At 40.9% G+C, this 24,142-nt stretch overlaps 1 protein-coding gene across 4 annotated transcripts in view; it reads right to left on the reverse strand.

The window, feature by feature from the left end:
* Positions 1-8,848: 8,848 nt before the first annotated feature.
* TENM3 (teneurin transmembrane protein 3) overlaps positions 8,849-24,142 on the reverse strand; it is a 430,195-nt gene continuing 414,901 nt past the window's right edge. For all 4 annotated transcript variants that reach the window (XM_084286636.1, XM_084286635.1, XM_084286634.1 and 1 more), the window contains 4 exons: positions 21,460-21,756; positions 18,400-20,011; positions 15,582-15,712; positions 8,849-12,336 (listed from right to left, as the gene is read on the reverse strand). In XM_084286636.1, coding sequence (XP_084142762.1) covers positions 11,581-12,336; positions 15,582-15,712; positions 18,400-20,011; positions 21,460-21,756 — 2,796 coding nt within the window. In that variant the 3' untranslated portion in view covers positions 8,849-11,580. The remainder of the gene's footprint in view (positions 12,337-15,581; positions 15,713-18,399; positions 20,012-21,459; positions 21,757-24,142) is intronic.

The following is a 24,142-nucleotide window of genomic DNA, read 5'->3' on the forward strand; positions in this document are numbered from 1 at the left end:
CACCTTGTATGTGTAGCTATACTTTTATTTGAGCTCCCATGGCTGCACGCTGTGGTGGGCTAAGGCATGGTGTGATCTGATGTAATGTGTGGGCTGCAAGATCCGGGCTCACCAGCATTCCTTAACTATGGGTTGTCAGCTCCACATCTCCCTGTGTTTGTCAGCTAGTGTCACATCCATAGCATTTTGGCTGAATGTTTCTTGTTTGCTCTGACTGAGAAATAAATAGAACTCTGGAAAACAAATGGTGCTGCTTTACCGAGCTGCAGTGATTTATGCACACGTCAACAGGAATGAGGAAAAGCAAATCCCTTCTGCTTACAGATATTTCAGGTTTCTGTTTAATAACACCCCAGGCCAGCCACTCTGAGGGCACTATTCTGTTTCTTGGGTTGTTGAATTCATTTGGCCTTGTGCCTCACGACACCACATGGGGTATGTCTTAATAGACCTGAAAGGTATGGCATGCTGTGACTTGATTTTATTTACATTTATGTAAATATTACCGTGTTTATTTTAAAATGACTGAACTTCTGCAGTTGCAGCTCTGGGGTGGTAAAGGTCACTGAAAGGACAGTTAGGTTCCTATCGTCTCAATCTGGAAGACTTCACTTAAAATCACACTGTTTGCCATTTCTCGCTGTGCCGAGTTCATCCAGTGGAATTGTACTGGTCTGTTGTATTTCCTGTTTTTTTCTTGACTAGCCCAGTAACTCTAGTTGGCTTTCCAATGGCAGAATGACAGCTAACAGAGCTCTGGATAATATGAAAAAAAATATATGTAATGCCAACAAAAAATTAAATTTTGAAGTATATTTTCTTTTATTTAAGTGAAACTCCTCAGGCTCATAACTGACTGTGTTGGATGCCTATGTCTCTAACATCAGAGCTTCATCTCAAAAGGACAACTTAACTAGTCAGAAAAGGGAGCTTTGAGGCACTACAGGTGTAATGAGATAAGTCAGTTTCTAGCTTATTGTGCAGTGCTGGTCAGGAATTTTCTGTCAAAATGTTTTTTTTTTCTCTCATCAGGAATCACTGATTTGACAGCTGTTAGTGGAAATGTACCTATCAGTTTTGGCAGGCAAGCCTTCTCACGCAGGAGAAGGAATCTCTGGAGAGGCGCAGCTGCCTGTCCGCGGAGCATCCCGCTCACCCTGGCATGGCTGGCAGCCCTCCCTGGGTCCTTGGAGACTTCTTCCAGTGCTCTGCCGACCCGGAGACCTGAACTTCCATGTCTAGTAGCTCAGATGGGCAGGGCTCCAGGCTGCTACTGCTGTTATGAGGCTTTCTCAATCTCTACTTACAGCTATTTCATGTTCAGCTAAGAGATTAAATATTTATTGGGCCAGAGAGGATGCAGGTGACTGGAATTGTTATGGGACAGCCATTTAAACTGATTCTGGTGAGTGAGGTCCTGCCCGTTTCCCCTTCACACCAAACCTGGCTGCATGTTCCTGTCTTCTCACTTGAGTCCAAAGCCATGCTCATCTCACACCACCTGCAGGCATATCAGAGAGCTCAGGTCTGTGGAGAATGAAACATACAACCCTGAGGCTCAGATTCATGGCTGTAAACCCATTCATCCCAGCTACATGCCCTGATCAATAAACAAATGGCTACTTTGGGATGCCTCACTCTCTGCTTGTAATTTCCCCCAGTGGAAGATCAGAGAGATCTCTAGGTTTCATCCAGGTGTGGAATCAAAAGGTCCATCCTCAAAATGTCCCATGCCTGCCTCTTTTCTCCCTTGTCTTCTGCAGCTCTCTCCCTTCTCTCTCTGCTGCTCTTTCAAACTAAGCTAGAAAGCCCTGCAAGACCAGGAGACTCACAGACATAGTAAATGGCTTTATACACGTGGTTCCCTAGAGGTTTCAGTCCCAGGGGGGTGCAGCTGACCTTGCCCAGGGGCAGCAGAGCCTATTCAGCAGGATTGTGCCTAGCACCTAATCTGCATCATGTCCTGTCCCCCGCCAGCTGAAAACTGTTGTGCTAAGGAAATCTGCTACAATCTGAAATCTGTGTCTCCCAGCTCACAATGAGTTCAGTGGGATTGCTTCTATTGCATAAGGCTGGTTAGCACTGCCACTTAAAATATTTCCTTTTTTAAAGTTAGTTGAGACTTCTTGTTGTTGTTAAGGATGGTCTACATGCGAAGCTGTGAGCCTCTGCTTCCAGGCACAGGGTGCAGGTAACTGCTGAGCTGCTGCAGAAGGTAGCAGGTATTTTGACTGGTTCATTGCTAATTATTGCTTCAGTAAACAACAGCTGTTCAGATGCAGCTCAGCTTCTTGCTTTGAAAAGATTACAGTGCCCAAACTGTAGTCTGGTATTATTGAAAAAAGAAAAAAAAATGTTATAATCATTTCACTCCCCTACTGCTACAGATTTTATGGGCCTTGTAGTGCACTGTTATGTCAGGCATATTAATTGCTAGTGAGTCGATGTTAAGCAAATGAAACAGCTTTGTGCAGTGTTTGGACACTCGGTTATAGACAGTTTAACAGCAGTCTTCTGGAGAGACTCTGCATTAGTCTTAGATTATATCTCAGCACTGGAGGAATGGCTCTTTCAAAGTAACTATAAAATGAACCATTGCTGCCGTGCAATAGCAGTAATAAGCTGTTAAGGTACCTTGCAAAGCATGAGGTCAGAGGCAGTGTGTTCTTCCAGCCACCCAAGAAGTGTAATAGCAACTAATTAGCACAGCTCCTTCAGAGGCTATTGCTATTGTAACCGGAGGAAAGAAAGGAAGAAAAGTGCAAAGGAGGGGGGGCCTCCACTGTTACTATCTGCCCTCTAGATGAAGGAGTTGTTGGTATTAACTTAGCAGAGGGTGAAGGCCTGACCCAGCACAGCACTGAGTGTCACTGATGTGCTGCTGCCACTGAAAAGAAAAATGGTCCTGTTCCCTGCTCCATGCAGCTCCTGCCCTTCTGCTTTCTTCCTGAGGAGCAGGATTTATAGGGACATCTGATTTGATTTATGGGGGAGTGAAATCACAAATTAACCAGCCAGGCACACACTTTGCTGCACAACATCAGACTCAACCCTTCCTTTCCTCCCTCCCTGCCGAGCTGCTGGTGCTCTGCAGCAGCTGGCTGGGCTATTAGCCTGTTGGTGCTAGCCACTGCGGTGCCCATGGCCAGGGACAGCCTGGGGGCCAGCCACCATGGGTCTGGCTCCGTCCATAGCAGCCCCTTCCAGCAACACCACGAGAGGCAGCGGGAGCACTGCTCTGCGTTTGAAGTAGTTGATCTCTGTGTTGTTGCATTTCACTGGCGGTGGATGAAAGCCAGTAAGTATCTTTTGTGCAGTTAAAAAAAAAGTATTTTACTAAATGCACGTGCCAGTAGCCAAGCTGGTGCCCTTTTATTGTATTTAGAGAGGAACAAGGTGGTATTAGCGCAGCTACACACCATTGGAAGCGGGGAGTGTGACTGGCCACAGAAGGGGCCCCTCTTTGGGATTTCTGACTGGGACCTGCTGCTGGGGCTGGGCCATGCAGTGAGTGCTTTGGGGGCTGACAGGGCGGGCAGTGCCTGGCCTCATGCAGTGTGGGTTTTAAAACCTCATTTAAAACTGCGCATTGCACTAGATTTGAAGCCGGTGCTGCCTTTCCAGTTGCTGCCATGTGCTCCACAGGTATGAAATGTTACGCTGCACCCAAGAGCCACAGCGTGCTTCAGGTTGACACTTGGCGACCTTTATTAATTTAACTTAATTTCACGGGATCTTAACGTCCTGTTTCTTAGCCACCGCATTTCTCTTCTTTACCCGTTTTTGTGAGAACCCGGCCTTGCCGAGCCGTGGGGCCCACAAAATGGCGGCCCAGGCACCCCCGCCAGGGGGCACGCGAGCCATGGCGGCGCCGCGCTGAGGGGAGCCGGGCCGGGCCGGGCCGGGCTCCGGTGCCGAAGAAGCCCCGTGAGCGGCTCCAGCCCCGGCGGCTGCGGCCCCAGGGGCGGCCCGGCTCGGTGGTGCTGCCGGGGCCGGTGCTTGGCTGAGCCCGGGCACGGTGTGGGAGCGGGGGAGCTGGCCTGGAGCGCCGTTTTAGTGTCTTTGTGAAGTGGGGAAGGAGCCAGGAGTGAGCAATTTTCTGCCCGTTGTTGGTTGTAAAGTAGATTAAATAGGTTAGAAATCCGCTAGCATGCAAGCCCGTCCTAGCGATGCTGCAGGCATCAGCTCTTCATTTTGCACCAAATAATGACTAGCTGCCGCCCCACCTTCACCCGGGCTGACAGAGCATGAAACACCTGGGAAGGAGCAGGGAGAGTCAATAATTGAGGGCAATGTATGCTCAGGGCAAAGTGCAGTCACTGTTGGCACAGACAGGATTTTTTTTTTTTTTTTAACCTAAACACTTGCTTCTGGATACCTTGGAGACATAAACATGCAGGCATATTGGAAGCACTGACTCCTGCTACGCTCATGAAAAGAATTTAATAGAAAGTGAAGGCTTATTTTAGTTAGTTTTAATAATCAGCTGCTATAAAGAGTAATAGAAAGTCTTATCTCTGCTGTGGAAACCAAGCTATGATTTAAAAACGCTGCAAGCTGGCTCTGCCCATTTAAAAAGTCTGGGCTTTTAGAATAATTTTTGTTGGCTTCAGTCTGTCAAATTAATGTGGTATTTCGGGTTGGAAAGGGGGAGGGGAGCAGGGCGAGACAAACCCTAACCCTCTGGCCTGGTGTTTACCAGAGTTGAAAAGTATTTACTTTCATGTCTAGTGCGGGGCCAAATGGACCGTGCCATCATCTAGTCTAAACTCCCGTCACCGGCATCCATCAAGCGTAATTCCAACAGCCGTCTTGTTTTTTGCCAAAAGCTTCTGGAAAATTCTTCCCTTGTAGTTTGCTCTAGTGGTCATGAAGCAGCTGCCCCTCGCCCTGCTTGTTTTAGTTCCAAATGTGAATTTATCAGAACTGCCTTCCCAGACACCGCTTCTGCCCCCTTTCCCACATTTAGAAGCACTTTACTCCAATGTGTTTTTTTCTCTGGAGGCACTTACAGTCTATTGTCAAGGCACCCTTTGGGGCTTTTTTTTTTTTTTTTTTTTTTTTGGTGAGCTGTTTAAATCTCTCCCTGCAAGCAGCTGTGTCTTTTTTTTTTTTTCTTTTTCCTTTTTGTTTTTGCTAAGCCTCAGATTTATTTGTGATGTCTCCATGTGCGCTCTCTCCAGGGTTTTAACAGCTTCTTCACAATGCATGCTCCAGAATTGTATGCAAGAGTAGCGTTGCCAGTGCCATACGCAGAGATAACATTGCCTTCCTATTTCCCTTGTTTAACAAGGCCAGTAATCTCATTAAGCTTTTCCACCCCTATGAGCTCTTCATTGCCACCACTATTGTACTGGAATCTCACAATGAGTTATTTATCTATTATGCGCTCCTCATTCTTTCCAGTCATTGCTTTCTTGTAGGCTGCTACATACCTTTCATAGCGAGATTTGCATTTCTTATTCTGAGATACTTTACTTCTGGAGTCGCCTGTATTAAAATGCATTTGGTTTGAATAGGCTCATTTTAGCGAGTGATCCATATTGTTCTGTTTGACTGCCCTGTCCTAGCCATTATTTGCCACTCCATCAATTTTTGTCATCTGCAGATGTTGGCATCACTAATTTTTTTATATGTACTGCCCTGTTCTTACAGAAAATGGTGACTAGCACTGGGTCTTGTGCCCCCTCTCCTCCCTCTTTTTTTTTGCCCCATAGTTCTTGTCAGCAAACACTGGATGGATTTTTCTACAGCGTCAAGTGACATGCCTATAGCCATTCTCACATTTTAATTCTTCAGCTGGTTTCTCTGTTAGCTTTCCATACACTGATTTTGTTTGTTTTTTGATTGAGGTAAGGTTAATTGGTCCATTAGATAGCCATTCTTGTCATTTTGGTTTTAAAATTGTTCCTGGGCTTGGAATGTGGAAATACTTCATTGTGTTGGGATAGCAATTATTTCCAGCATGCCTCTGTAATGCATGGCACTCTCTCTGCTGTCTCAGACAGCTTAAGTGTGATTGAGTAACTAGAGCTGGTTGAAACATGTTGTCGCCTTCCAGCCTTGTTCTTAGTTTCTTCCTTTTCCTCCTGAATCCCAAAAGGCTTTATTAAGACAGCTTTGTGGGAGCCATTAACTCTAAGCTGCATAATTACCTTGCTATGAGCTTTGACTCAGTTTATAGTAGGGAAAAAAAATTGCACGTGTCTCTAGAAATTTATATTCCTCAATGCCAGAATTTTAACTTAGTAAATTAAAAGGTTTACTCAATTTATGTAGGAATTTATAGTAATTAACAGCAGGAGAGTTTACCTGCAGAACTACTAAATACAATGAGGTAGGGATTGTGAAAGCATGACGCTAATGAGCTGCCATGTTGTTACGCACATTCTTCACCCTCCAAATTGCCCATAAGACCCTTAGGTACTTCAAGAAAGGGATGTTTTTGCTGTTTAGCGTGCTTTGTTTAGAAGTGGGGCACAATGTTTAGCATATTTATCTTTATTTGGGGATGCATTTTATGCCATCCTTGCACAGATCAGCATTGTATCAATTTGTGACACTAGAAATCAGGCCAGGCTTATTTATTTATTTATTTGTTTGTTCTTAAGGAATGTGTATAAAGAATCATGCAGCTAAGATAAACCTCGTGCCAGTGTTTGTGTGATGCTGCGTGACTTCGCTCCCACTGCTGGGTTTTAGACCAGCTGCTGACAGGACACGTCCCTTCCCTCTCTGTCCCCTGTCATCCCCAGCATGTCCTGTTACTGAAGCAGGGCAGACTGCACATGGGCGGCTAGCAGTGTGCTCTTGTTCCTCTGCCACCCTCACCGTGCTAACTGCAATATCCAGCGTTACATCCTGCGATCAGGAGGTGGCCTGAGAAACACAGCTTTGCATCATTTTTCACCCTGAGAGGCCTAAGACATTTCCGGGGATCTGCAACAATTTCTCTGCTTCTTGAGCGAACATTTTTTTAGGCTTTGGTGGTGCGCTTGCTGCAGGTGCTGGCTTCCTTATCTACACTACTATTAAAGTTGAAAATGGGCTAGGAGGAAGGAGGTTTTACTTTAGGGCTTTGCTATTACTAGCATTTCCACTTTTTTTTTAGTTCTAACCAAGGTACTCACACTGTTAAATTTTGCCTCACACAGTCCTTCTGCCACAAAGCTGAAAACTTCAGAGGGAAATGTTAAAGTCCTAAGCGCTGTCCGTCAGTGTGATGGCTATGGACCTTGTGTGTGCCTCTTTCCTAGGGGAAGAAAATTGGCATGTCCCTGTCAATTAACTGGTGTTCGTTTTTGGCTTTATTTTTGATCAACGGGCCCCAGAAACTTGTGTGTGCAGTCAAAGATCAATTTAATTTTATAAGCACTGCATATTTAGTCCTTAGCACTAATTGGCTGTAGATGAGAAGCTGATCAGTCTGGTCGGTTTGGATGTGGCTGTGCAGCTAGGGATATTTCCCTGTGCCTGTGCTGCTCAGTTCACGCTGTGTGATGCTCTCTGCTTTGGCTTATTTTTAACCCTGGCAGCTTCCAGTAAGTGTCAAATAAACAACTTCTAATAAGCTGCTTAGAAGCTGTTTCTAGTAAGTGTCTTTGCTTTGCATTTCCCATCCCCAAAGAACTGTACACCAGTCCTTGCTCTTAAAGGTTCTGAATCTCGCCATATGTGTAGCTGTAGCTTGCCATGCTGGAGGTAACCGTAAACCATGGTATTAACATTTTAATAAGTTTTTTTTTCTCCCTTCTTTTTAGTGATGTGCCTTTAAAAGAATAGCTTAAAGATTCAAAACTGTGTATTAATTCACCAAATTTTAAACTCAGCAATTGAAGTCAGAATTCAAACATTTTGTCATCTCGGATTCTCTGCAAACACAGCCTATTCTCTCATAGACAATCATTTTAAACTGTTATTTTATGCAGTGTTTCTTCTTTTGCAGTCTTTCAGCCATCACTTTAAAAGTGCCTCTGAAGAGTGGCAGTGGTAACTGGCATTTTTTTTCCTTGTCAAATGCAAATCTCTCACCTCCCAAGTGTGAACATACAAAGCTCTCTGACTGGCTTTTTTTTTTTTTCTTTTTTTTTTTTTTAATAACAAAATTAGGGCACAGTTAGCTAAGCAGAGTGACCCGATTCATGCTGGATCAACATGTTATCAACTTGAGGTTGTCACTACAAAGTAAGTGTGGTGAAGTCTGCCTGTTCCAACTAAAATCAAAGCGGTCTCCTGACATACAGTAGAGCTGAAGTCAGCAGTTTCCATAAAGTGGGTCTAAATGCAGATTGAAGGATCTCTTCTGTGTATATATGTAACTACCAGTGCCAACCTAATTATTTCTAATCAAATACTTTTTGTCGTTTTTTTACTCAGGAGAACATGAGAGAAAACAGTTCTAAGTGATTTTTTTTTTTCTTTGGCTTTTCCTTATCTATAGAAGATTTGACTTTGTGAGGTATATTTAATGTTTTCTCTAAAGTAGGCCACCCGAGAGATCCCATGGAGTAATTCACTTTGCTGAGTTAGCAGACTAGGCCATTGGACAGAGGAAAAAAGACACTGCCAACTGTGAAGCAAATGAATCAATACTCGTGCAACTGGATCGCTTTGCTTCTGCCGATAGAACCAGAAAAGCGATAGCGCAGCTGTAATATCTGACATACGGGTTTAAAAAGCAAATATAAACACAACACACATGCACACATTGGGTTGGCTTTTATTGGAAAGCCCAGATGCAATCTATAGTTATCAATTTGTGGAAAATTCAGGACACATATAAAGTTAAGAAGGCAAATTAAAAGAACAATACAAATCAGACGAAATATACATCTCAAAATATCAGGATAGCATTTTGACTGGCATTGCCTAAAATACTTAGAATCTCCTTTTTTGTAATATGTTTCTTTTAATTATACATATTTTTTTTGTTTAAAAAGATCTTTTGTTTATATATTCCCCAAGGTCACTATTTCCTGCAGGAGCACATCCAGATCACAAGTCTTTTTTTAGCAAGAAATAGGCTCATTATACCTACTAACAAGGCCACTAATTGGCTTGATTTGACTTTATCTAAAATGATCACCAACAGATACTATAATTTGTTGTTTATTGGTGCCAGAACAAAGGAGAAGGAACTGGTACGCGTCAAGTAGAAGATATATTTCATTGTTGACATGTTATACAAGCTTTTCATATTCAAACAGAACAGAAACATTTGACATAATTTAGAATATGAGCCTATTTCAACAGAGAGCACTTACAGCATGCTAAATACAGTGCTGTGGAAGAGCCACCCAACAGAACTGCGAACACCTAGCATTTTACATCTTCAAAAATAATACGTAGATCAATGACACGCCGCTGGGGTCTGACATATCCTCCTCTCTAAATTTAGGGCCCTCAAGGCTTCAAGGGTAAAAATACTAACAACTAATCTGTGCTTTCATTCTAATAGATGATTAGCATTCATTATATGTGTAATTACTTCTGTATGCTCTACCAAATACACACATACAGTAACAGCACCGATACTGTAGATTCGGTAGCAACTTGGCCGGGAGAAATTCAGATCTGTTTATCAAACAATCCTAATGTGCAATTTAGAGTATGTAATACCATAGACTCTCAGAATACAAAGCAGTTAGAAAACTATTTTTATTACATCCACTTGAACCATTCATAGTTAAGACACGTTCACTTACTATGTTTTGTCATTATAATACATGGATAGAAATAACTGTGTATATTTCAATGAACATCAAAAAAAAAAACAAAAAAACAAACCAATTTTGTCTCATCTTAAAAATATTTGTTTTTGTGGCTGAATTTAGTGCTCATGAGAGTAAAGCTCTAAGAATGGTTTCAGCCAAGACGTAGAACAGATGCCATAGATGCCCCTACAGGCTTCCTATAAGGAACCAGCTGCACGCTTCGGTTACGTCCTGCAGCAAATACACTGGGCCTTGGAGCAGAGCATGCCAAATCTATGCAGTGGTGTTGAGATGCAGACTAGGCACTAGGATTAGACCTTCCTCTCCATCCCCGTGTTCTGTTTTCACAGTAATGGGATTTGATCTGCCAGCTGAAGGCCAGGAAATGAACCTGCTGAACAGCCTGCCTGCCTAAAGAGCTATTGTGTAGCATCAGGTCAGAGGTACGCTTCTTCTATCTGGAGTTATAACATCTAAAAGAGCTGTACTATACAGAAGACAAAGTTGACATAACTGGATGAAACTACATCATTTCTTCTTCTTCTTCTACATACAATTTGCCAAGCACCTGAGACACTATTCTCTCCATTGTGAAACAAAGCTTCTAAAAAAACAACAGAAACCCCACTTGGTATGAATAAATGTCCATTTATTACGTTAGGGCTGAAAAAGACAAGGAAAACCCAACCTATTAAAGTCTTCCATCATAATAAACGAGACTTATTTGGTTACTGTGCCTTCTAACAATGACTGATGAAGTGGCACTGGCCTGGGTGACAGGAGAGGTACAGGAGGGAAGGGAGCTGCAGTCTGATTCAGCCAGCCACTTTGGAGTGTTTCATCCTATCAGCAGAGTGATAGATGCACAGCTTTAAACCTAATACAAAAATATTAACACTTTTGGACATTAGTTATCACTGTTATATCTCTACAATATAATCCTTTATACTGTACAGCTATAACATAAAAGGTGCAATTCCTTTTTCTTTAAAAAAATCACACACAGCACATGTTTTTATCATTTTATTTTTAAGTATAAACTTTTTTAAACACTTTACATAAATTAACTCCTCTGAGACTAATATTTGATGTACAGTAAATTGTAATTCATATAAAAATCCATAAACAACTTGTCTCACATAATTTACAAAAAAATCAGGGTTTCCTTTGCTTATCTGTAACAAGGATTCTACTTGCCGTTTTTCCCCCCAAGGCAAACCATGTTAGCATTGTAAAATCCATTATTAAATTCCCATGGTAGCATAAGTCACTTGTGCCAATGTCCTTTTAGAAAGCAGCACAGTTTAAAGCAGTTGGGTTGTCTATAAACAGTAATTTTTGCCCCACGTTTTAAAATTAACAGATATATACCACATCCTATGCAGTGAGAAAGAGAGAGAAAAAGAGAGAGAGAAAGAGAGAGACTACTTCTGGTAAGCAAAGGTCAACAATTCAGTAACATTTGGAAACACTGTATGGGTCTGTATCTTAATTGAATACAGTGCCTCAAAGGAACAGACAGCCTGTTGCAAAATCTTTAGGCCTTTTTCATTTCTTTTTTCTTCTTCTTTTTTTTTTTTTTTAATACTTTTCAGTCCAACTTGAGTGCAGCGATATGCATATGTAAACATATTCTTTAAAGCAGATCACCTTTAAGGTCATTGAGAAAAAAAAAGTTTTGTCATTAGCAGTATCATTCTTCTGGAAGGCGCTCTTTTCCTTAGAGTCCGTTCGGATTGTGCTACAGAAAAAATCTGAGCAAAGATGTAAGCTTAGGCTCAAGTAGTAATGCAGCAAAACAGTTTGGTCTCCTTTTTAGAAGACACTGGTACACAGTCTCTTTGGCAGCCTGAGCTAAGCCAGTGTGTTACCTCTTTCCTATCTCACTTTGTCTGAGGAACTGTATATTGTTAGCGCTGTCTGCTAATTCTGGATATTGCTCCACAGAGAGTACATAGTACCCATCATATCCTTGTACCTTCCCAGCACTTAGCAACTGCCTCTTTTCTCCCTCTGTCCACAGCCTGGCGCCTTCCTCTCCATCCCTTACTCTCTGTTGTTCTCTGGCCCAGGCACTGGAAAGGGCTCTTTGCCTGGCTTGCTCCAGTATTCGGGCTTTCTCCTCATCAAGCGTCATGCCATAGCGGACGTGAAGCGCTAAAGCACCGTACTGCATCTCAACATCAGCAAACCTACGAGTCCTGCCGTTTACCACGGTCGTGGACTGGGAAACGGTGACGTTGATGCCATTCTCCAGGGCCTTGCGCCCACTCGTCAGCCTCAGCGTCCCAAGGTCACTCTCGGGAGAGGTGGTCTTGATAAAATAGTGCGTGTCCTTTCCTTCCACGGTGAAATGCAAGTTTTCTAGGTAGTAGGCGTTGTTCAGAACAGCTGCCACTTTTATGCAGTCCTCGTTTGCGATGTTGAGCACGTTCGTTTGCACTTTCCCTTGATTGACAGCCAGCATCACCCCTTTCCCGATCAGAGACTTCACTGTAGCAAACCACAGCCACGACTTCTCTCCGCTGGATTTCCGTCTGCTGACCTGCACCTCTGCCATCTTTCCCAGGGAAAGGAAAGCCTTTGCTTGTCTCGCCACTTGTTGTTGCACTCCAGAAATTGGCTGTAAACAAGAACAGAAGTTTTACCAACCATCTGTAGCCCTCTAGATGCCAAACAGGCAGGCTTTCTTGGTGCGCTGCCCATGGACGACAACAGGATATGCCACAACTGACAGTGCCAAGGAGTTAATTAAATCTACATACTGCTTGTTCTACTGAGCTACAAGACTATTTGGTTTGATAATGTTTCTCTCTTTGTCTCCCTGAGAACCTGCACATGCACAAAAGCACTGTTTATTTCACAGGCTACTTAGTGGGCCACACAGGACAGACTTGCAATTCTAATACTTGATAGGGGAAAGAGCTGTCTGATACGGTGTTGTCTCATCCTACAGTTCCATCTAAATTGAGGAGGTTTTTGCAAGCCATGAAGCTGTGCTTTAGGAGAACAAACCTTTCTTTACACCGAATCAGGAGATGCAGCTTCTTAATTAGCTGTGGTCCAAGACCAAACTGCAGGGAGGGTCTCATATCCCCCGAAGCTGGTAAAGGAAGGTGGCAAACCATGAGGATAGGCTTTATGGCTAAAGAGGAGGAGGTAAATGGTACGGAGCAGAGGAGCGAAGTGTTGGGGACTGATGCTCTTCCCTGCAAATACTGGCACAAACTGACAAAAGGGGATGTGTGAAAAAGCTGCAGCCACTCCAGCTACGTGAGCATCCATTTCACTTCAAGTCTCAGCATGCTGGCTGGGGCCTGAAAGGGACGAGCAGCCTCTCTCCAGGGAACTTCAGAGGGGCGTAATCCTGAATATGGCAAAGTGCTTTGTTGACAGCTGGCAAAGAAAAAGGGCAATGAATGAAAATAACCAACAGGCAAGTCTAAAATATGCTCACTTATTACTTCACATTTTCCCTTATCTAGGGTGCTCTTGTTGGCAAGGTAGGTGTGCCATAAAGGGGAGGAAATTACAGTTGCAGTTCTGAGGTGCAAAGGCACACGATGGGAAAGCAAGGATAGGAAAATCTGTTTTAAAAGTTTGTTTGACTGTTAAAAGCTACGTGTAGGCCAGTCTGCTAGATGCACTCTTAGTAAGGTGAGAAGACAACCAGGGACCTGGACCTGTCAGCAGAACTGCTGTGGTTAGCCCCTACAGCAAGAAAAGTAGGAGCAGCCAGCAGAAATGGTTACCTAGCATGGCCAGACAGCGGGGCAGCTCGCGTTATGGGGTCAGCTGTGGCTGGGATGAGACCTTACCACTGTGCAGAATAGGCACATCCTATCAGTCTAACCCTGGGGCTTAACAACAACAAGCTGTGAATGAGATCGTATTGACGGAGGTGGAGAGCAGACAGCTGCCCTAGCAGTTGTCTCAGCAGGAAACAGAGAGAAAGATTTAAATAGCTTTGGCTGCACTTTTGAAAAGGAGTAGTTAGTTTCTGTAGATTATCCAGCTTATCTTCCAATTGACCCCTTTTCCTTTCAGTAAAATATTGTTTAAACCCACTTAACTCCTGACTGACAAATAAGGCATGAGCCTGTTCACTCTTCTGAAATTTTTGGATGGGATACCAAGCAGGAGTCATTAACACAGACTCTGCAATCTTAATGCAGCCTTGCTGCTAATCAAAGCCTGGCAAAAGGTTTGCAAAGGCTTCTCTGCTTTGCCACGAGGGCAGCTTTCTGGAGGGTACAGTTCCTGAGGGAATTCAAATTGACTTGGGCTCTCAACTCTTCTTAAAGGTGGCAGCTTCTTGTCTGCACTTGCTAACAAGTATGAATTTCAGCTGTTCTGAATCCTACAGGAAAGCTATTGAGCACAAGATATATTCTAGCCAGCACACTCATCAGCGAGAGCAGCAAGATGCTGTAACAACTTAATGACAAAATTTGTTTATTTTTAACGTAACCTCAGAGCTCTGAAGCAAAACCTCAGAGCTGGGTACAGCTCACTCCCCAAAACGTTTCAAAATACTGAGTGTTTCTTATGTTTACGTCTGGCTCCTGGTTGCGTTTGCTTATTCAACAGTGAATACTGAAGTTACAACTTCTTCCTACCTGAGAATTTTGCATCTTTGTTTTCCTCCCTCCTCCTTTGTCATGTTGCATGTCCCTGGCACTCCTCACATGCCTCCCTGGTACTCCTGTCCTGAAGGAAGGTTTCTGACAACCAGCTGGCTGCTCCCATCTCTTCCTGGTGCCCTTTCCCTGGTGTTACTGTGTAATTGTGTTCTTTAGCCTTTGAGATCTAAATAAACAGCCTCTAATGGTTCTTCACAGCAGTGCCTGATGACAGGTCTCTTATCTCCTGATAACAGCCCAGGGTACACGCAATGCTCATTACTGCTTCTGCTATTCGTGAACCACGCCATTCTCCTGGTGTGCTCTACGGTCTTTCTCCATTACTTGGTCCCTGGCTATTAAACTATACAGATAGTGGTCACTTTGTGCATGCAGAACTCCCTTCCACATATTCCCTTCTGCTGGGCCACCTTTTAAATGATTTTTTTTTTTTTTTGTCTAAATTAGCTTGCAAGGTTTTAATCTTCTAAAGTTCTCTATCATGATTCTTGTAAAGAGAGAATGGTTTCTTTGATCTTTGAATAATAATATGATTTGTAAACAACGTTTTCTTTAATAGCGGGTTTGGATTTTAAGTTTTACATTCATTTCTTTTATCATTCAAAATTCTAAGAGGTTTTCAGGTTTGAAGTTCATTTTCTTCCTCCCAAAAGAACTTCATAAGCACCTGGAGTTTTGGTTTTATGTAATGTAATGGATTTTACCTCAGGTAATTTCATTTTCAATATTTTATCTTTACATATAAAACATGGTTAATATTAAAGAGAAGTAAAATTGTAGTGGTGCCTGGTATGCATAATTTATATCACCTGTTCTTCTGTTTATTTCACAGTCTATTTTTTGCTACAGTGTTCAGTTTCTGCCTTCAGGCAGAGTGTTAGTACAAATCTAATCTCTGTAGTTTCTGCTAGGAAACTCAGACATCTTTAAAGGGTCTTAAACTTCTTTTAGTTGATTATTGTCCTTCTGCATTTTTATTATTGCTGAAAGCAAACAAAAAGCTTATTTAAAATTGTACCTAGCTTAGCAAATCTGTAAGAAAGAACATCATCTGTAACTTCTTAAATTATTTTGAAAATAAATAGATAAAAATCAGAGGTTTGAAAAGTACTGTTCAGATTTAAGTTAGCAAGTAGCCCTGGCAGGATTATCTATGCCTACTAAAAGCTGAATAGGAGGGAACATTCTATCTCCTTCCATTTGTATGCTTAGCTTTGTTTCTTACAGGTATATCTTCCCATTGCTGGCTCTTCACAAGTTCATAGGAGGGTTCTGTTAAATCAAATTTAGGAACAGGAAAACCGGGAATGGCGTTGTGCAGATGGAAGCCGAATGTCACCAGCCAGCTGTTAACATCTGAAAGAGTATAAAAAAAGAGAGAGAGGGAGGAAAATATTAGAATTGTTCAGTATTTTGCAATTATTTGTTACCATTTGTACAGGGAATAGCTTTTGACGTAGTTGATCTCCTTCTGTAATATGAAAATTATTCAACAGTCTTTGCTTTGATATGTATGGATTTAGATTTGTGCTACAGCTAGAATAGCAAGCCAGTGTAGAAAACCTGAAGTTCTAGGCTTACGTCAAATTTCTGCTCTGTGTTCCAGGCTCTTTTGAAAGGTACTGCAGGTTTCAGAAATCTTAAAGGCCTCAGTGACTTCCAGAACAAATATAGGAGCATGACTGGGTGAGATTTCCTTCCAATATAGCCTAAGCTAACTGGGATTTCAGAGTCAGACTGATCACTCTCTTTGTCATACCTTCATCATCAATACATCAAAATAAAGCGAAAAAGTGCTGCTGAACACATCCAGTTCTTTTGTTATATATGTTTTCTTGTAGTGTCTTCAAACTGTATCTGAAATAACACCTTTACAGTCAATTACCTCTTAAATGATTTGGTATTGAATTTATGTTGATTCAAGAGAAATCTCCCTGTCTTTCGGATGAAGTCAGATTGATGAAATTAAAAACTAATGAAATGTATTATAATTGTGTCAGTAAGTAGACAGAATACTAAATTAGCATTAGATAACATTATTTATGATACACTTTATGTTCTGTTAAAATAAATAAATTAGGGATGCCAGCAATTAACTAATTAACAATTGTTGGGCAAGAATGGGTGCTCTGCCTTGCTAGTTTTGGTCTTTCTACCCTATCTTTCACAAATATTAAGTTTGGTGGAAGGTGGCAGAGTGCTCCTTATCGAGTCTAGTAGTTTTTATTTAAGAAAACCCCACACAAGTGGAAGAAGGAACAAAATCGTTCCAAATCTTAAAAAATATGTACCCAAAAATAATTTATAACCTTTCCAGATGAATGATATGCCTCATGAGGCTCTGGATCTAAAAATGCCAGCCAGCTGAATTAGTCATTGTAATGATAACCTCGTATAAGCAGCACGTGTCTATGTATTCCATATGTGGAAGATGTTAAGAGAAAAACGAAAGCTGTATTATGAGGGCAATTTTTGAACCACGTGCATCATTTTCAATGCCACAAACAATCTGATTGCAACTGCGTCCCCTATAGCACATGCTGCTAGAAGAGGCCAGATCCAAAGGTTTACTATCATCCTTGCTCCGAGGCAGCCTGTTAGCAACCTATTAATAGCTGCTGGTTGTCAAATTAATGCAAACCCACTTAATTCCTAGTATGCTTCTCTGAGTGGTAGCCTCACAAAGTGGAGCTGAGCTCCTCCTTTGTCTAGTGCTGTCTGTGTAAAATTTACATTTATTCAAATACAAAAATTCAAATGATTCTGATTGAGCCATGCACTTTTCAGAAACTTCTGGTGATGTGCGTTATTTTCTGTATGTAGATTAATGGAAAACAATACACGTCACTACCTCTAGATCCACAAAAAGCATATAGAGGTTCCCTAACAACTCAATTGTACAAGTGTCATGTCAGCAGCTTTCTGTTGCCAAAAGAGAATTTTGTATTATTTTTTCCATGTCCTGTTCTGTACTCCCTGGTCCTGCCTGTGTAGTCGCTGGACTATATATCATTGGTGGATTTCTCTTTCTTAGCCGATTTACTTTAGCAGCCTTGCAAAAACCCACTCTGGCAACTATCAGCCAACGTACTTCCAGTGAATACTTTCTGCTGTGTTCATGAATTTAACTGGTCACAGAAAAACTCCTCCTGCCCTTGCTACCTTACATTCTCACTCCCTCTTCTTTTTGGTACACAATTATGTATTTCTTACTGCCCAATAGCCCTGATCCATAAAAAAAACATCTGACTAATTTAAGTGTAAGGAGATTCTCATGAGTGTTCTTGAGGGGATCCTGCTCAAGAAGTCTATTTATTTTCATTATGAGAACACTTGGCAATGTGTTACAATACTAGAAGGAGAATCTAGAACTCCCCTTTCCTCTCCCAATACACTGAGATCTTTGAGCAACCCAGTGTTACAGTTCAGGAAGAGATGTATTCCACTGGTACGTTGAAATGTACTTTGGAAAACTCAACCTCTATGTATACTGAGATACTCTGAATTATCATTTTGTGTCAAGTCTAACACTAGGACACCATAAGGATTGTGTAGGACACAAGTAGATCTCTTACTGTAGTTACCTAAGCCTAAAAGCTAATAATATGTTGTGTATTTCCATCTCTCTGAGGTACCTAAATCGATGTCTAAAGCTAGACAAGATATTTCAAGATTGCTGTTTCACCATTCCTGATGAGTATGTTTGCTGTAGTTCATTTCATTGTCGAGAGCTTAGTGTTTTCTCATAAATAGCTTTTCCAAATACAACATACCAAGGTACTTCACCAAAATTGTACATTCCAGTCTAAACTGGATGTTTATAAGCCTAGCACACCAAGCTAAAATCACTTTGTTGATGTGGTCCTAAATGCCAAGTACTTTTCTGAACAGTAATTTTCCCTGCAAGTTTCTTTACTAAACTTTCACACATAGTATCCTCAGTCTGTAACGCAGATAAACAGATTCCAGATTATAAGAATACATAGAGAAAAAAGTCTGAGCAAGCAGGAAACAGTCTTGCAATTTAAATAACCTTCTTTTACCTGTGATGTAATCCTTCACATCATGTATTTTACTTGCTGGGTTGTTATTTCTAAACATGTACAAATTAAAAGGAGCTGGATCTTTCCCAATTCTCTTCCAGACTTCAATATCAGGTGTTGTCCACCGGCCCGCCATTATGTCATAATCTCTTTCTCCAAAGTGGACTAGCTTGGTCAGTGGGTCGTATAAGCCTCCATGGAATCCTATTACCAGCTGGAAGTCAAGGTTAGAGTCGAAGTAGATCTCTCCGTAAGCAGTGTATTGAATTTGCTTAAGCATGAGACCATTGCTACTAAAAACAGCGAGTGGTGTCCCCGTATTGTCTGATGCAATGTAAAACTCATCTCCACTGCTAATCTCCATGGCAAAAAGATGTCCTTGCAGGTCATAGTAAAGAGATGTGATTTCAGAACTTGAGTGGTTGTATACGTGAGTGATCCTGGTTGGGTAAGTAAGGTCTGCATAAAAAAACTGCAGATGCTGTCCAAGGCTGGTTTTACTGGAAACTCGTCGTCCGAGTCCATCGTAACGGTAAATCACTGTCCATCCACTGCCTTTGCTATAAACTCTAGTAAGAAGGCCCTTTGAACTGTATTCAAAGATTTCAGTACCCCTCTGACGCAGAAATCCATCTTCATCTAATCGATACTGCACGTCCCCTAGCCGGGTTATTCTGTCTCTCAGGTCATAGCGAAGTGGTGTCAAACGGGCACTGCTACTGGGGTTGAGCAAGTGGAGGTTGCCATTCAAGTCATAGTTGTATCGCCACATTATTTTTTCATTCAGATAAACTGTCTGGAGCTGACCATCTACATCATACTCGTAAGCATATTTCGTGGTGTTGGCAAATGGCCCAATCTTAATTTCTCTTTTTGTCACTCGTCCCATGTTATCATACTGAATTGTAATCCAATACATTAGTGACCGAAATATTTCGTACTGAATTTCCTTGATGCGACCATGTGCATCAAAGTGCTTTGTGTAAGTCATTACAGCTGTAGAGATGATTTGGTTAATATCATAATATATAACTCCAAATTTTCCAAATTGTTCAACTTTGCCGGAGATATCGTCAAACTGGTAGAGGTCAATCGGCAATGGGGTTTCATTGATGACACCTTGCATGCTAGTCACTCTGAAGCTATTGTCATAGCTGTAGTCAAATCGGGCATTTACCATTCCGTCTTCGCTAAAGCGGAAAATCTGTCTGTCAATCAATGGGCCAATTTGCCTGTATCTAATGGTGCAGATAAAGCCATCGCTTTGGAGGTTTACTGTTTTCAGGACTCCTGCTGTCTCATCATAAGTAAAACTAACTCTTGTACTATCGTATAAAATTTCCGAGAGCTTGGTCTGCCGTCTGTACTTGAATAATACTCTTCGGCTTGTCCCCAGGAAAGCAGTTTGAAGGAGCTGCCCTTCTTCATTGTAGTCCATTATAACCGAAGCATTACTTTCAGGGGGGTTGTATATATTCCGGTAATAGCCAATGGAGCGAATAGTCTGCATGGTATGACGAGCAACACTGGGCATGGTGACAGCAGAAAGCCGATCCAACAAATCGTATTCAAAGATATATTGCCGTTGGCTATGAAGCAGAAGAACCATTGACTGAAAATTAAGAACAGATTTTTACCATGTGACAAATGGTGGAGTACCCCCCCACATATACTGATACTATTTCTTTGCAAAAATGTGACATTCCCACTTGAGAAAATTATCTCCTCTTTAATTGAGTTATCCTTGACCTTACATGTTGTTAACATCTCCCTGCCTAATTTACTTGGATGCTTAATTTTAAGGGGTTCTGTAATTAGTAGTTCGACATTCATAATTTGCTACTTGTTATGACTGTATCACTCTTTTATCAAGCACTCACAGCTAAACAGCAGATTGTCAATGGATTCAGATAAGTCATGTTTAATATGGGAAGAAGAAAAACTGTCTTGGAGCCATTAACTCAGGAGGAGAACAACATATGGGAGATACAATTTCTTCCCTACAATTAGAGATGACTTTGAAGAATTTGAATAGCCTGAGATCTCTGAATACTGTGTTCTGTACGTACTAAGACACAGACAAAAGAATTGTTTGATTATTTATATCAGAAGGAGCCACTCAGAATTATTCTAACATTTTTCTGATGTGTGGCTATTATGTATCATAGGTCTGAATTAAATCATGTCTGCGATGACTAGCAAACAGTATTTGCTGAGCAACAGATTCAATAGGAGCAATTTAAATCCCACAAAGAAATTGATTCTGTTTTTGCACAGAATCACAGAATGGTTCGGGTTGGAAGGGACCTTAAAGCTCACCCCATCCCACCCCCTATCATGGGCAGGGACACCTCCTGCCAGCACAGGCTGCCGAAAGCCCCACCCAGCCTGCCCCTGAGCACCTCCAGGAATGGGGCACCCACAGCTTCTCTGGGCAGCCTGTGCCAGTGCCTCGCCACCCTCTGAGTGAAGAATTTCCTCCTAACATCTAAAGCTTCCCTCTTGTAGCTTAAAACCATTCCCCCTTGTCCTATCATTATCTGCCTGAGTAGAAGCAGGCATGAGATCTCACAAGGGGGATTTTCACAGCTATTTCTAGAGGAAGAGCTATCATTCAGTAATCAGTATATCTAATGAACACCTCTGATTTTTGCTTATTATTTATTTCTATGCTACACCACACAGCAAAAGTAAATTGAGAGACACAACTATTTAAAAACAGGATTTTTTTGTTAGTGAAGAAAGAAGTGGATAATTTACAAAGAAATGATTTTCAACTGAATTATATTGCAGAGATATAATTCCTGTACCTTATTTTAAGCATATGAAATAAAAGGTAAATACAGATGCTGCTTAATTTAGAAAGTCATCAATTCTTAACAACTAGCTACAGCACGGTTACTTATCTATTTGATAAAACATTCCCATAGGAACCACATGTTGATACGTAAGAGTAATTGAAATACGCTTCACTACCTGTTTTTACATTGCATACAGCAGTCAGATGCTGCACAATTTTAGAACATTCAAAGCATTTTTAAAACCCTGAGTGTTCTTTACCTTTTCCAAGTACGTGTAACTCCAGGTTTTCCCATCAGCAAACACTCTAGACACTATCCTTCCCTGTCCATCATACTCTATTTTTTCACTAGTCGTCCCTCGCTGTACGCTGCCTATTTGCCCTGTGGATGAATAGGTAACATTGACAGCCATCAGCTTGCTGCTTGGTAGCCACAGCGTGGGGTGCCCTGACGTGTCGTAGGCAATCCTCAGCAGAAATTTACGGTGGTCATCGTAGATCTTTTCTGTCTTTGTGGTTCGATCAAAGTCAACCGAAAGGAGGTTTCTGCCATTAACCTTTTTAAAACAAACAAAGTGACATCATAAATCATGCTGTTCAAACACTACCCACCTATTATTTCCACAAAATGCTAGCTATTCTTTAAATACCATTTCCAGTGATTGATTTCCTGTGTATATAAATTATTTTAGCAACTTCCTGATGTAAATGTGATGCACTGCATTAGCATATATTTTAAAAGGTTTCATTATATGAAGAGATGGCCCAGAATTTGTTGCTATTTGTGTTCTTTCTTGATGCTCAGTCAACTGTTAAGAAAATACTTAAAAATATGCACTGAAAACTTCTTCAGTAAACAGTGCCATTTCAGAGAACTAACTATTTATTTTGTGGCAGTCTAAACTATATCTAGCAAACTATTAAGACATATCCCAGCAACTGCTGGTCCAGGTCATGACTATCAAACTCTAAGATAATGAACTGAGTCCTAATCCTCTACAGCAAGTATTTTTTGAAAGAATAAATACAAAATTAAGATCTTCAAAAGCACATTTAATCTTCAAATTAAGATCAAACACGTTTTAGACCACAGGCTATCACCTTTCTAGTTCAGATGGAAATTTAACTGAGTATCTGATCCATAGCCACAATGTATTATTATGCTGAAACCTTCAGTACAGGATTAAGTCCTTTGCCTAGTTAACTGACCAGTTAAAGCCATAAATGGCTGGAAGACTACAGAACCACTGCAAAACAGTTATAAATGTGTTGAGGTTTATAGTTATTTTAATTTGAAACAGATATTGTTGATTTTTGAAAATATATGTAAACAACAGTGATGGATAGTGTGTTTTATGTAATACCTTTAAAACTGGAATACATCCCCTCTGTTTTAGTGTTTTAAATACGTTAACTTTCAGTTTCGTTGAATCAGCTTTCATTTTTTGTATTTGTGAAATGAAAACGTCTGTTTTTCTTTTCCCATACTGGCATTTTTGCAATTCTCTGTTCATCTTCTGTAACTGCTTTCTAGTGTTCTCAAGCAGGTCTCTAGGTTTCTTTGTTCATCTGCAAACCATTTCTCTATCTGCTGTGCCTTTTAGTTATTGCAGGTAAGGATGAAACACTGATAATTAAGATTTTTAACACTGTGTCTTGCTAACATGAGAAGTAGCGGACAGACATATGACTATGTGAATTAAGATTTTTTAAAAATACTTATTCAAGTATTTGATGTATATATGCCAAAGAAGTGAAGAATGAAGATGACTAAATAGCATTTAGAAAAGAAAAAGAAAATAGATATCCACGTTTTTTTGGAGGATTTTTGCATTTTTTACAGCTGCATGTTTAAAAATCCATATATCATGGACTTTGCTACTTTTACCCAGAGGATGATGATCTTCTAAAAGATCAATATAAATCAAATCCTTTATTATTAGCACAAAAGGTATTAAAGCAACGGCAATGGGTTATAGGCGAACATTAAAAAACCTCCAAATATTCAGTTTTGCTTGTATCTGTCTATTTATCTATCTTCATTACCTCTATTTATGTTGATGTGCTCATTTTTAATATGAAATCACTGGCATGACAACAATCTGCACTATCAATTTCAGAACAAAAAATCCTATTTTCATGTAAATCTTCTAAGTAAGGAACACAAAGTTGAGTAGATGCAGAATAGCTACATTATGAACTCAATGAGCCATCAAATATTATTTAAACATACTGTGAAAAATTAATGCTACAAGACTGATTCTAAAAGTAGTTTAACCTTTTTTTTTTACTTTTTCATTTTCAGGTATTTTTTGTATAAGTTTTTCAACATTTATATTCAATCATTTGCCTAAATTTACACTTAAATCTTGTTTATTGCTGGCTTTTATCTCTCAGCCTCTCCCACGCATGCCTGCACTCATCTCTCCCTCTCCCTGCCCGTTTTGCTTCTGTGATTTTTTTCTTCCCTTTCTCTCCATCTTACCTTCTTTATTTTACATTTAATTATGAGTTTTATTAATTTTCTTGTCTGCCTCTCAGGCTTAAATGATGAAGTGAGAATAGGTACTTCTGATTTCTGAACTGGCAAAGAGGGGAGGGTGGTTTTATGGTTAAGGCAGATGTCCAAGCAATTGTGGTTAATTTCTTGGCTAAGCACATCCTTCCGGTGTAAATTACAGCAAAGTACTTAATCTAGCTGTCTCACTGCCTTATCTGCTAAATGGGATAATAACATCCCTTGATTCTCACTTTCCATCTGTCTGGTCTGTGTAAGGGCAGGATGCTAGAAGAAAGGAAGTGCCTCTTTCTGTAGCCAGATTCCAAACTCTGCTGACAGAGCTCTTGCTTTAAATTTGTGAGCTTTGGGTGAAACTGGCTGTGCTTGCATGGTCTTGTAATACACGTGGCAGTTAGAAGGACAAGTTAGCTTTGGTTGAATGC

This window comes from Netta rufina, assembly GCF_964035555.1.
Source record: "Netta rufina genome assembly, chromosome: 4".
NCBI classification, from domain to species: domain Eukaryota; kingdom Metazoa; phylum Chordata; class Aves; order Anseriformes; family Anatidae; genus Netta; species Netta rufina.